At 35.3% G+C, this 13942-nt stretch overlaps 1 protein-coding gene across 1 annotated transcript; it reads right to left on the reverse strand.

Annotated features, from left to right (window-relative positions):
• Positions 1-406: 406 nt before the first annotated feature.
• iyd (iodotyrosine deiodinase) lies at positions 407-3884 on the reverse strand. The gene is made up of 5 exons (XM_026199731.1): positions 3606-3884; positions 2386-2583; positions 2074-2233; positions 984-1140; positions 407-873 (listed from the first exon to the last, which is right to left on the reverse strand). The coding sequence occupies exons 1-5, from the start codon at positions 3787-3789 to the stop codon at positions 691-693; spliced, it is 882 nt and encodes a 293-aa protein (XP_026055516.1). The 5' UTR covers positions 3790-3884; the 3' UTR covers positions 407-690.
• Between the last annotated feature and the right edge of the window lie 10058 nt (positions 3885-13942).

Below are 13942 nucleotides of genomic sequence, written 5' to 3' on the forward strand. Positions count from 1 at the left end.
ATAATAATAATAAAAAGATTATATAAGTTATCTCTACATAATAGAAGAAAGATAGGATAGAAGAAAGTTTATAAGTATAACATCTAACAAATGACACACTTAAAGTAGTTAAGGTAAAAATAAAAGTACTCAAATAATTTTTAATTAATACAAAATAAAATCATAAAATTCCTACACACACACACACTACTTGACCCATTAACACTAGCATTTCTATTTCTAGTTCTATTTCTATTTTACTATTAGAAAAAATGACCCTCTAACAATATACTCTGTATACTTGTTAATTTTATTTATTAAAAATATATTGTTTCAATACGAATGGCATTAGCTTGCAATGACTGTAAAATAAACATGAAGCCCTTTCAAATATTTCAGTAGTGTAGAAAACACCATGACGCATTAGCATGGAAAACTACAAACATGTACTTTACTTAATGTTTTGCATAAGTCACAGCAAATTCATAATATATAAAGTGTACATTAACAGAGCCATGCAAAATTTGGAAGTAACTGTGTCCTTATGTAAACTATTACTTGAAAATCCCTTTATGGTAAAGAAATAATAAAAATAAAGCAGTAAGCTGAGAACATTTGGTCTGATTTGAATAGCACTTGGTTTTATATTCAAAACTGCTCTGTAAGTTGGTCTTTTTATGGCATCACATTTGTTTATAGCAGCTGATGATCTCACACCGTCACCATTATGTCTTTCAGGTCCTTGCGTTTGAGGTCAGGCACTTTGGCATCAGATGCAGGGTAGCCAACAGGAAGCAGTATTAGAAGCTTCTCATTGGCCGGCCGCTGGAGGAGGAGCCTGAGCTGTGGGCCACAGTTCAAAGGAGTGGTCGTCACGGTAACCAGCCCAACATTCTGACAGCAAACATGTGAACAATGGAATATTGCATGTCATTCAAATCAAACAGCCACATTTTTTTAAACAAATGCTTGTTTAGTGTTTTTTTTTTTTTTTTGCATCTGACCTGCAGAGCAGCCAGCAGAATGCCACAGGAGATGGACACGCTGATTTCATTGTAATAGTGAGTCTTTTTCTTGCCGCTGGGCAGAATTCCATATGTCTGTTTAAACACTAGAATCAAATACGGAGCCACATCCAGATACTCCTTCACCCAGTTTGTCCTGTGAAAGACACTTGTTTTTACGTCTTTATCATTTTTTTTTTGTGAATTCTGAAGTCATATAAATTCTTCAAATGAAATTAGTTATAGCAGGGCCACTGACCACAAAGTGGCTCTAGTAACACAGGAGTTTATGAAAACATTGTATACACGTAATAATTATATTATTAAAATATAACATCTATGTTTATCTGTAAATCCTACCAAAAATCCCATCAATAAATAATATTTATAAAACTATAATAATAATAAATGTAATATTGTAATAACTATAATAAATTATATTATATACTACAGTGTATAGTATTATCCGTGCTATTTCATTTGATAATTACATTTACATTTAGTCATTTAAATTGCATAAATATTACTATTTCAAAAAATGTTTATTGTATTTCTGTATAGAGTATAACAACAACAACATAAATAATATTTCATATATTATTATTAAATTACTTTGCATAGTGTTATAATAATAATAATGGCATCATATCATTATTATTATTATATTACAGTTTACATATAATACATATTATTATTTTGATACATAATATTATTAAATGATTGAGTATTCCATTTCACCTATAATATAATATTAAATAAAAAATATTTTTACAATAATAATTCGTTTTATAATTTATTATAGTTATATTATTATTATGATTGACATCCGTTTGAAACAAGGTTATCCATAGTAAAAATAAATAAATAAATAAGATGGAAAAATGTAACCACAAGGGGGCACTAATATCATAGCTAAATGCATTTTAGTCAACATTATTATATGAGTCTGTATTTATTGTATTAAAATTTTAAACACATAATACTAGTAGTACATACACGAGGTAATAGTACAATAATAAGCAAAACTAGTAATGAATTAATTATGTATATAACTATATATGATGTAGTCTCTTGTCTATTTGAAACACACCTCAGTTTCTTCAGGTCTTGGACCCACTTGTCTCCCATCCTTTGCTTGTAGTTGATCTCCTCCTCCTCCTCAATGATCTCTCTGATCTTGTGTTTGACATCTGCATCAGACACCACCACAAACGTCCAGGGCTCAGTGTGAGCTCCACTAGGTGCAGTGCCTTACACACACACACACACACACATAAACAGACAGTAGAGGAGTCCTGGAGACAAAGGTTTGGCTTTGAATTTTTTGTCCTTTGAGCTGAATAGGCATTTGCCACCTCGACCAAATCAGACTAAAATTCAGCCCTGATTGTGACTGCATTACCTGCAGTGCGTATGACATTGTCAATCACTTCTTTTGGTACTGGTTCTGGACTGATGAAGCGAACAGACCGTCTCAGATTCATGAGCGAGTAGAACATCTCAGATCGTTCCAGCATCTCAGTAGCAGAGTACCGAGCTGGGGTGTATGGGATATGGCGTAGGTCTTCTTCCTCGGTTGTGTCTAGCCAATCATCATCCTCTGTGCACAGACAATCGATTGAGTCACCAACACCAATAAACAGAAACACAATTCCACATCGGGACATGCCTCAGGTCTTTAAAGGAACAGTCTCTCGATTAAAGGAACAGTTTGGATTCTTTGGAGTGAATGGGTGCCGTCGGAATGAGTTTTTAATCAGCTGTTTGGACTCTCATTCTGACGGCACCCATTCACTGCAGAGGATCCATCGGGGTGATCAAGTGATGGAATGCTAAATTTCTCCAAATCTATTCCCATGAAATTTTTTACTCTACTCGTTGTGTTTTGTTTTGAAAATGTTTGTCATTGAATGGAAGAACATAAAAAATTATGATTGCATATCATGAAACTAAATATGAGCAGTATATGAACAGTAATTGTTCAATAGACATTAAAAGGCTATTTTCAAAGTGGGCTGTAATAGAGCATGTCGCAACTTCTTAAGCAAGACTTTTATGGACTTGAACTTTTGCATTCTGTTCAAAACTTTTCCCCCAGCACAGAGTTCTTACCTTCTTTGAGATCTCAAACTTTAAGATCTCTTCAAAAGTTCTGCATCAGTAAACTCTCTTCAAACCATCTTCACATAAATGCTATTGAGTGCAGCTTACGGTTGCGTTCCACTCTTGTACTGACTCGAACCATTTGTTCCTTGAATTAATAGTTTACTATTTGACATTCTAGTGTACTTTTGTACAGTTTATTAATTTTGCATGCATATATATATATATATATATATATATATATATATATATATATATATATATATATATATATATATATTATTATTATTATTATTCTTTATTTTTTTTTCATATGCATAAGAGGTCTTTGGATGGATTTTGCAGATGTTTGTGGGAAATAAAATATTTTTTAATACTGAAAACACATATTATTTATTTTATATACAATAAGATAATATGTATAGACAGGACAGTGCATGCAAAAGTAAAAGCTGAGGTCAACTCCTTAATAGCACTGTAATATGTGTGTTTTAGTAGTGATGTAGTGGTGGAGAGTACCGTTGTGTTTGCTGCTGATTTCTGTATCATCCTGCAGATCCTCGTCCACCCAGGGTTTGGAGGTCTGGTCTGAACGCCCCTGCTTTGATCTGGTTTGTCTCCTCTGGGAGTTTTTGAAGAGAAACCCGATAATCACACACAAAACCGCTACGAACACCGGAGTAAGAGACGAAAACACCGCCATGATGGACGAGTGAAGTCTGAAGGAGTTTCACTCAAAGGGGAGGGTCTCACTTTCTTCTGTTAATGTTAAACAGCTCCCAGGGAACATACAGACAGGACACACGATCAAAGTCCTTTGATTATCACACACAATCATTCATATATATGTAATAGCCTACTTTTAATAATTATAAACTTAGTTTCGAGTTATCCATCATTTAATATTGTGTTAATATTAATTATAAATTAATATAAATCAATACAATATTATTCTGCACGTTACATCGATACTTCCTCAGCAGTGATGGGCGGGTTGATCCGAAATGAGCGGGTGACTGCGGTCATATTTTTAATGATACTCGGGTTGCGGTCGGTCGGGTTGTTTGAAATAAAGATGCCAATTAAACCTTTGTAATTTATATAGTACTAGATACAATTTTGAAATACAGTGGCCTACACATTGTTTGCTGAATAACTGGCGCGAATAGAGTGACCACATGTCCCGCTTTACTTGTAGGCTACTGTACATAATTTTTACCCTTTGTACCGCCTCACGCAAATTGAGCACCTGTCCCTCTTTTTCATTCGACCCTGCCTAGTGTTAATGTCCAATAGTTCAGCGGAGAGCAATTAAAGCGTTAGTCGATTGGGTGAGTAGTACGTCAATCAAACTGTTGACTGTTGCACGAACGCCTCCTCAACATTTGTCAACAATCTCAAATTGAGAGCGCGCGCGCTGTTCGGTCAGGTTAAACAGTCACGGCCAGTGTGGCCACGAAAAAGAGAAGATGTACTTTTAATAACGAATGGACCGCAACATACGTTAAGACCCTGTAGAAGGCGAACCAGAGAGAGCTTTTTGCATTTCATGCAAAAGCAGTTTTTCTGTGGGACATGGTGGAGAATACGACGTGAAGCGACATGGTGCATGTGAGTACCACAGAAAAAAGCACATAATCAAGAAACATGCAAATCAGTGAAATCGTTTTTCAATAAAACAAAAGACCCACAGGCTAACAAAGTTTGGGCAGCAGAATTGACGAGCATTTATCATGCCGTACATCACACTCATTAATATCGCTCGACTGCCAGGGGCGGATCTACCGGGCGGATGTCACCTCAGTTGTCAGCAACGAATTAAAGGTTATGGCCAATTTGAAAATTTAGGAGCGCGAATCTTTAGTGATGCATGATCCCGCTCTGAACTCCCGATCTGATTCAAATGATTCGCAATCTGATTCAAATGATTCGCGAACCCGCTCCGAACTCCCGAACTGACTCAAATGATTCGCGAACCCGCTTCGAACTCTCGAATTGATTTAAATTATCCGCGAAGCCGCTCCGAACTCCCTAACTGATTCAAATGATTTGCGATCCCCAAACTGACTCAAATGATTCGCGAAACCGCTCCGAACTCCCGAACTGACTCAAATGATTTGCGATCCCCGAACTGACTCAAATGATCCGCGAAGGCGCTCCGAACTCCCGAACTGACTCAAATGATTTGCGATCCCCAAACTGACTCAAATGATCCGCGAAGCCGCTCCGAACTCCCGAACTGACTCAAATGATTCGCGAATCCGCTTCGAACTCTCGAATTGATTCAAATGATCCGCGAAGCCGCTCCGAACTCCAGAAACTGATTCAAATGATTTGCGATCCCCGAACTGACTCAAATGATCCGCGAAGGCGCTCCGAACTCCCGAACTGACTCAAATGATTTGCGATCCCCAAACTGACTCAAATGATCCACGAAGCCGCTCCGAACTCCCGAGCTGACTCAAATGATTCGCGAATCCGCTTCGAACTCTCGAATTGATTCAAATGATCCGCGAAGCCGCTCCGAACTCCAGAAACTGACTCAAATGATTCGCGATCCCCATTACTGACTCAAATGATTCGCGATCCCGCTCCGAACTCCCGAACTGACTCAATCTGCCTAGGGCAAAAAAAAAAAAAAAAAAAAAAAACTTCCTCCATTCTCCCATCTGCGCTCGCGACTGCTCGCACCTCATGTTTGCGGCTGAATGTTCATAATTGATGGATGAATCCAATCCAGCGAAGAGAAAAGAAAACTAAGAGTAAAAAAAAAAAAAAAAAAAAACAGACATAAAGTTGGCTTGACGTTGGACGAGTATCAAATTTAGGGACCGTCTCTAAAGTTACATGCGAAAATATTTATTTGGAACTATTTTCGAAATGGACAAAGTAACAATATCTTTTAAGTAATTACTTGATATGAACGTTATTGAACTGTTGAATTAAAGCAATATCAAGCCCGTCGAGACCATTTCGATATGAGCAGAGATTAACAGTTTTGCTTGTCTTAATACTGCTTAAATATCCTATATCTTATATATATATATATATATATATATATATATATATATATATATATATATATATATATATATATATATATATATATATATATATATAATATCTAGGATACGTGAAACATATATCTTAATCAAATCATATTATTGTATCATAAAATATTCCGTATATGATATCCTATAACAACTTATATTATTATGAATATATTTATGAAAATATAATTTATGAAATAGTAGGCTAGGCCTCTGTTGATTCTGAAATCCCAAAAATAAATAAATAAATAATACTGGAGGCGCTGCTGTCTCATTTAAATCTCCTTAAAGCATATTTAGCATCAATATCGGCAAACATGTTTTTTTTTTTCCAAGAAAAGACAGGAATATCTAGTGGGCCTAAACATCATGCTGTAAAGTAAATGACACATTACAAACGGGAATTATTAGATGGTTTATGGCATTATTGTATCATAAAATATTCGTATATGATATCCTATAACAACTTATATTATTATGAATATATTTATGAAAATATAATTTATGAAATAGTAGGCTAGGCCTCTGTTGATTCTGAAATCCCAAAAATAAATAAATAAATAATACTGGAGGCGCTGCTGTCTCATTTAAATCTCCTTAAAGCATATTTAGCATCAATATCGGCAAACATGTTTTTTTTTTTCCAAGAAAAGACAGGAATATCTAGTGGGCCTAAACATCATGCTGTAAAGTAAATGACACATTACAAACGGGAATTATTAGATGGTTTATGGCATTATTGTATCATAAAATATTCGTATATGATATCCTATAACAACTTATATTATTATGAATATATTTATGAAAATATAATTTATGAAATAGTAGGCTAGGCCTCTGTTGATTCTGAAATCCCAAAAATAAATAAATAAATAATACTGGAGGCGCTGCTGTCTCATTTAAATCTCCTTAAAGCATATTTAGCATCAATATCGGCAAACATGTTTTTTTTTTTCCAAGAAAAGACAGGAATATCTAGTGGGCCTAAACATCATGCTGTAAAGTAAATGACACATTACAAACGGGAATTATTAGATGGTTTATGGCATATCTATTTTTTTTCACTGGTGTGTTCAGACTAGAAGAAATCCACCATAAAGTAGCTATTGAAAAAAAAATCAAGCAAATATCAGAGCCACAGTGCTGTTGGCACGACATTTTTTAATTTAATTGAAAATCTCTCACACACGCTCACCATGATATTATAATGCATTCACATTTGAATGATGAGCTCAAAAGTTAATTTAATGATATCAATCATAATAGCACAGGAAAATCACTTCATATCACAAAATGAAAATGGTATGTCATAACTGCACTTTTGCCAGTGATTACAATTCCCCTGTGGAGACTCAAGGAAACATACGTTTGATATGCAGGTAGCAATATGAAGGCTTATATTTATTTACTCACTTAGGATTTATGTTGTCATACACCATTGATGATCATTTAAAGGTCAAGCAAAAGACATTTTTTAGTAGATGTTGTTCTGTTGTTGCTTTTATTATTGAAGTCATGTCATTTGCGTCACTGTATGTTGTTTTTCTCACAGACATGAAATAATCAAAACAGATGGTGGGTGGTATATGCACTGCCTTGATGCCGTCTGCAATAGTGTTGTAGCTACACACACACACACAAAGGCAAATGTTTAATTGCATGCTTTTAAGAGCTCTTAATCTGCTTTACAGTAGCATCTGTGACCACACTAGCATATCTGAGCAGTATAAACCTGTATATCAGATCAGTGTATGTCATTAAATGCACATAGAAGAATAGTTTACCCAAAAATGTAAGTTTTCTGAAAATTGACTTACCATCAGGCCATCCAAAATTTAAATGAGTTTATTTAATCAAAACAGATTTGGAGGAATGTAGCATTGCATCAATTGCTCACCAGTGGATCCTCTGCAGTGAATGGGTGCCGTCAGAATGAGAGTCCAAACAGTTTTATCATTTCATTTTTAAAGATATATTTCATGCAAAAGCAGTTTTTCTGTGGGACATGGTGGAGAATACGACGTGAAGCGACATGGTGCATGTGAGTACCACAGAAAAAAGCACATAATCAAGAAACATGCAAATCAGTGAAATCGTTTTTCAATAAAACAAAAGACCCACAGGCTAACAAAGTTTGGGCAGCAGAATTGACGAGCATTTATCATGCCGTACATCACACTCATTAATATCGCTCGACTGCCAGGGGCGGATCTACCGGGCGGATGTCACCTCAGTTGTCAGCAACGAATTAAAGGTTATGGCCAATTTGAAAATTTAGGATATCGGCAAACATGTTTTTTTTTTTCCAAGAAAAGACAGGAATATCTAGTGGGCCTAAACATCATGCTGTAAAGTAAATGACACATTACAAACGGGAATTATTAGATGGTTTATGGCATTATTGTATCATAAAATATTCCGTATATGATATCCTATAACAACTTATATTATTATGAATATATTTATGAAAATATAATTTATGAAATAGTAGGCTAGGCCTCTGTTGATTCTGAAATCCCAAAAATAAATAAATAAATAATACTGGAGGCGCTGCTGTCTCATTTAAATCTCCTTAAAGCATATTTAGCATCAATATCGGCAAACATGTTTTTTTTTTTCCAAGAAAAGACAGGAATATCTAGTGGGCCTAAACATCATGCTGTAAAGTAAATGACACATTACAAACGGGAATTATTAGATGGTTTATGGCATATCTATTTTTTTTCACTGGTGTGTTCAGACTAGAAGAAATCCACCATAAAGTAGCTATTGAAAAAAAAATCAAGCAAATATCAGAGCCACAGTGCTGTTGGCACGACATTTTTTAATTTAATTGAAAATCTCTCACACACGCTCACCATGATATTATAATGCATTCACATTTGAATGATGAGCTCAAAAGTTAATTTAATGATATCAATCATAATAGCACAGGAAAATCACTTCATATCACAAAATGAAAATGGTATGTCATAACTGCACTTTTGCCAGTGATTACAATTCCCCTGTGGAGACTCAAGGAAACATACGTTTGATATGCAGGTAGCAATATGAAGGCTTATATTTATTTACTCACTTAGGATTTATGTTGTCATACACCATTGATGATCATTTAAAGGTCAAGCAAAAGACATTTTTTAGTAGATGTTGTTCTGTTGTTGCTTTTATTATTGAAGTCATGTCATTTGCGTCACTGTATGTTGTTTTTCTCACAGACATGAAATAATCAAAACAGATGGTGGGTGGTATATGCACTGCCTTGATGCCGTCTGCAATAGTGTTGTAGCTACACACACACACACAAAGGCAAATGTTTAATTGCATGCTTTTAAGAGCTCTTAATCTGCTTTACAGTAGCATCTGTGACCACACTAGCATATCTGAGCAGTATAAACCTGTATATCAGATCAGTGTATGTCATTAAATGCACATAGAAGAATAGTTTACCCAAAAATGTAAGTTTTCTGAAAATTGACTTACCATCAGGCCATCCAAAATTTAAATGAGTTTATTTAATCAAAACAGATTTGGAGGAATGTAGCATTGCATCAATTGCTCACCAGTGGATCCTCTGCAGTGAATGGGTGCCGTCAGAATGAGAGTCCAAACAGTTTTATCATTTCATTTTTAAAGATATGAAACATACAACATCTGAAATGCAATTAATCTCTGACATTATAGAAAACACAGTGAAAATGTCCAAACATGCTGTTATTTTTACTGTTGACTGATTCAAGCCTTGACGCTTAACACAGTCGTGCTGTGATGGTTAGAAGAGCTCAGAAACTCATTTGCGATAATTGCATTTCAGTGTGAGGATAACAAGCTTGTCTAACCCCCAATTTCTGTTTGAAAAGGGAGACGAATTTCTGCCCAGTCAGATTTCAGCATCACACATCCATATCACAACCATTTCATGCTGTCCAATCTCAGCATCACTCTAAGAGGCAGACATGCAACCTGACTGAACCCAAAAAGAAAGTAAGAGAAGTATAAAAAAAATCTCAAATTATGAATGTCTAAAAATATTTAAAATGATCAAAAAGCAAGACACTTATTAAGGCACACTTACTTTGTACTCAAATCTAGCATGAATTAATTGTCAACACTGAATTGCAGTTATTCAGTTCAGTGCACACAGACTGAAGTAGTTTAAGTCTTTGGTTCTTTTAATTGTGATGATTTTGACTCACATTTAACAAAAACCCACCAATTCACCACAAATCATCTCAACAAATTAGAATATGGTGACATGCAAATCAGCTATTCAACTCAAAAACCTGCAAAGGTTTCCTGAGCCTTCAAATGGTCTCTGACAATCATTGACACCCTTCACAAGGGGGGTAAGCCACAAACATTCAGCACCACAAGGAAGTTAGCATATGCTGTTTCTATTTGTATTTAGCTTTAATTTTAAATAAAACACGCATCCTTGTGGTGCTGAGGACACAGAAGAGCACGGTAATATGGAGTGACACAGAAGAGACTATTGACAAAGGAATTATTGAATAAAGTCATTATTTTTGTTTTCTTTGCTTGCAAAAAGTGTTCCCGTCACTTCATATAACACAGATTGTGAAGTATTCATATTCTGACAACGACTTTTCGTAGCTTTTATGGACCTTGACACTGTTATCTACTTGGGAGTCTATGTCTCAAGTCTCCAGGTTTTCATCCAAAACAGAAAAAATTGTGTTATGAAGGCGGACAGAACTTTTACGGGTTTGGAACGACATGCGGGTAAGTGATTAATGACAAAAATTACATTTTAGGGTGGAGTAACCCTTAAAACTACTTTAGTCTGTGTGCATTTATTTAATACACGAGTTTCACAATTTGAGTTGAATTAATGAAATAAATGAACTTTTCCATGACTATAGTAATAGTTCCTGGAGTTTAACTGGTAGACCACAGAAACACAAGGTCATCTGTTCAGTGTGAAGTTTCTTCAACTATGTGCACTTTTGACCTTTTGGACTTTGAGAATAGAAAATAAAACTTTCATGTTTCATTTGTTTGTTAATAACAGTCCAACTGTTGACACAGTACACGATCAAAGAATTCAGTCTTTATGGTTTTAGTTTTAGTGAATGGTACAATTTGTAAGATATTTGCAGTAAAATATCCAAAAACCACTAGGCTAGTGTTATATATTTTGTCCAGCTGATAACTAACAATATCTCTAATGTTTTCAACTACTTGTAAATCACGAGAAAATTCTCATTCTAAACATAGACAGTAAAAGAAATGGACACAGCGACCCCATTGGAACTCAATTGAGACAAGTGAAGCCCATTTTTAGCGTTTTTTTAGCACTTCTGTTTCTGACACGCAGAGTCAAACTTACCTTCTAGTAGCTGTGCGTGCAAACTGCCATCGTTAATCTTGCAGAGACGGCGAGCTTGAGCGGGGAGTTCTTTGTCGTGAGTGAGCAGGAGTAAGTATTCTGATTAATTATTTTGTATAGTATTTTAAAATGTAACCCCAGTACGCCATATTGAGTTAATTGCCTGCGAGCTTCTCCTCCTGTCTGTACGGTAATGCGACAGAGAGACGAGTGGTTATGACGCAATCGTTAGCCTATTTTTACAAAACTGTTTCTACGGGGCCATAATGTAACATAGAAGGTAATGGAGCCCTTTATACATTGTCGTTTATCTTTAGAAATAAATAATGGAGAAATGGAATCTTTAAACGCCTCAGATGTAAAGTTATTCGCTGTCAAAGTGACGCCAAAATGAATGAGAGTCAATGGGAATGCTAACACAAGTAAAGTTCTGCGGCGACTTCCTTCCTGCCTGATTCTAAACCGTGACACGGGCCAGCCCAGTCACTTGTCAATGACATTAGTTCGTCTTCTTCTTAGTTTTATGGCAGATTGCAACCATGGCTTATCAGGTGCATCGGACGTAGAAACCACATGACAACAGTTTCATGGACAAATGCAGAAGTAGCTTCACGACAAACTTCAACTAGAAAGAGATGCCGATCTTGCTTGTGTATTACTCGACATGTTGTTTTGATTTGTATCTTTACAGAAAACCTATGCTATTATAACAATCAACAAGATTATTATAATGGGGCATACATGCCAAATGCGGGGGATCGCGCCTCTAGACCCACGGGAGGATGCGTCTGGTCCATAGTCTGATCGTGTCTTTGCATTGACTTTGTATGTAATCTACTTGCGCAAATCGTTGAACTCGCATGAAATCCATGATTTATCTTTCCGTCTGATTGATGGCCGTCAGCAGATGAGTAGAAGACAATTAATCCCATCATTCCACGCTCCTTCTTAGCGTCATCAAACCACGTGATTGTTATTGTTTTGGTAGTGGTAGGTCCTACAAACTGTGCCTTTAAAATCGTAACCCTGATGGAAAATAATAGTCCTGGTTGAACTTATTTTTAAAACATTTTTTACATAATTTTCAATTGAAATGCCAATCTCCTTTGTCTTGCTAAAAAACTTTATTAGAGGTAAAGTTGGCTGGTATATATTACAGCATTGTTTTTAATTAAAAAATATATTTTATGAAAATCTATTACTGTGTGAATTTTATTTTTTATTTTTATTATCTATAAAACTACTGAAAAAAAAAATTCACACAGTAATAGATTTTCATAGTTTACTGAATGTCTGGGAAAAGGAGAGAAGGAGCAAAATGCGACCTTCATATAAAAAAAAAAATAAAAAAAAATTGAACTCTCTATTAAAAATGTTACAGAAAAACAGTGCTACAGTTATAGTCTAATAATAGTACCAGTAGTAGTACAAATGTAGTAGTGCTGCTGGAACTGAAGCCTGCTGTAATGGCTATAAAGTGAATGGAGTCTGATAGCACTAGTTGTATTCCAGTACTTACATGTCTCTAGAGATGGACTGTGTTTACTGGAGTGAGTGTAATAAACCAATCACAGTACACTCACACCATACACACGCAGACGCTCACCGTCACGTGACAGCAGTGGGATTGTAAGCGTGTTCCTGAAGAGCTTTCAGGTCAGTCGTTTCTCCACAGATCTGGGTCAATGCTGGGTAGTTTAAATATTAACCGCTGCTCAAAATCTGTTGGCCTCTACAAGTACGATTTTCTTAAAAAATAAACCATGATTAGAGATTGCACTTAATGGTCACATGATATCTATTTAAATTACCTAACTGGATTCAGTTTAATCTCTTGCTAGATCCTGAAAAACTAAGATTATTGTTCTTGTCTTCTTGTCTATATCTTCAGATAAGATGGTGGGTGAAGGTTTATTGGAACAGCTAGCATACTGTTCTTCTTTTGATTATCCTAGAATGCACCAGTTTATCAATAGAAAGTATCTTCTGAGCAGAACAAGCATAGTGTTTCAACAGATGCTCTTAAAACGCTAGATTTTTATTGACTCTTTCAGAGAATTTTAGTGGGGAGAAGTGACTTTAGGAGTGAGTCATTAATTCACTAATTAAAATAGATCCATTCAGACACTGGCTGATTATGAGTGAGTTATTGAATCACTTACTCACCTGATTCATTGAAACCACTGATTCATTAATACTTGTGTTGCAGAGGGGTAACGATTATGCTGTTGCTTCCTTTGGAAGTATTTTATTTTTTATTTAGTTTGCGGTTTAACTGGCAACATAATGTCTAAAACCTAGTATATTAGCTATTTTTTATTAAAATACTTGTATAAAAGGAATAGCACACTCACAATCGCTCAACAGCACTCTTATTCGTGTGATATTGCTAACATGTATCTAATCACAGACATCTATCTATCTATCTATATATCTGTAATCAAACTTATATATAATAT

Source organism: Carassius auratus, chromosome 23 (genome assembly GCF_003368295.1).
Source record: "Carassius auratus strain Wakin chromosome 23, ASM336829v1, whole genome shotgun sequence".
Lineage (NCBI taxonomy): Eukaryota > Metazoa > Chordata > Actinopteri > Cypriniformes > Cyprinidae > Carassius > Carassius auratus.

Excerpts from the sequence above, each read along its gene's own strand:
- iyd (XM_026199731.1), bottom strand. The coding sequence starts at position 3,789 with ATGGCGGTGTTTTCGTCTCTTACTCCGGTGTTCGTAGCGGTTTTGTGT. Across the intron at positions 2,234-2,385 it reads CAATGTCATACGCACTGCAG|GCACTGCACCTAGTGGAGCT; the intron begins GTAATGCAGTCA and ends TGTGTGTGTAAG. Across the intron at positions 1,141-2,073 it reads CAAGACCTGAAGAAACTGAG|GACAAACTGGGTGAAGGAGT; the intron begins GTGTGTTTCAAA and ends TGTCTTTCACAG.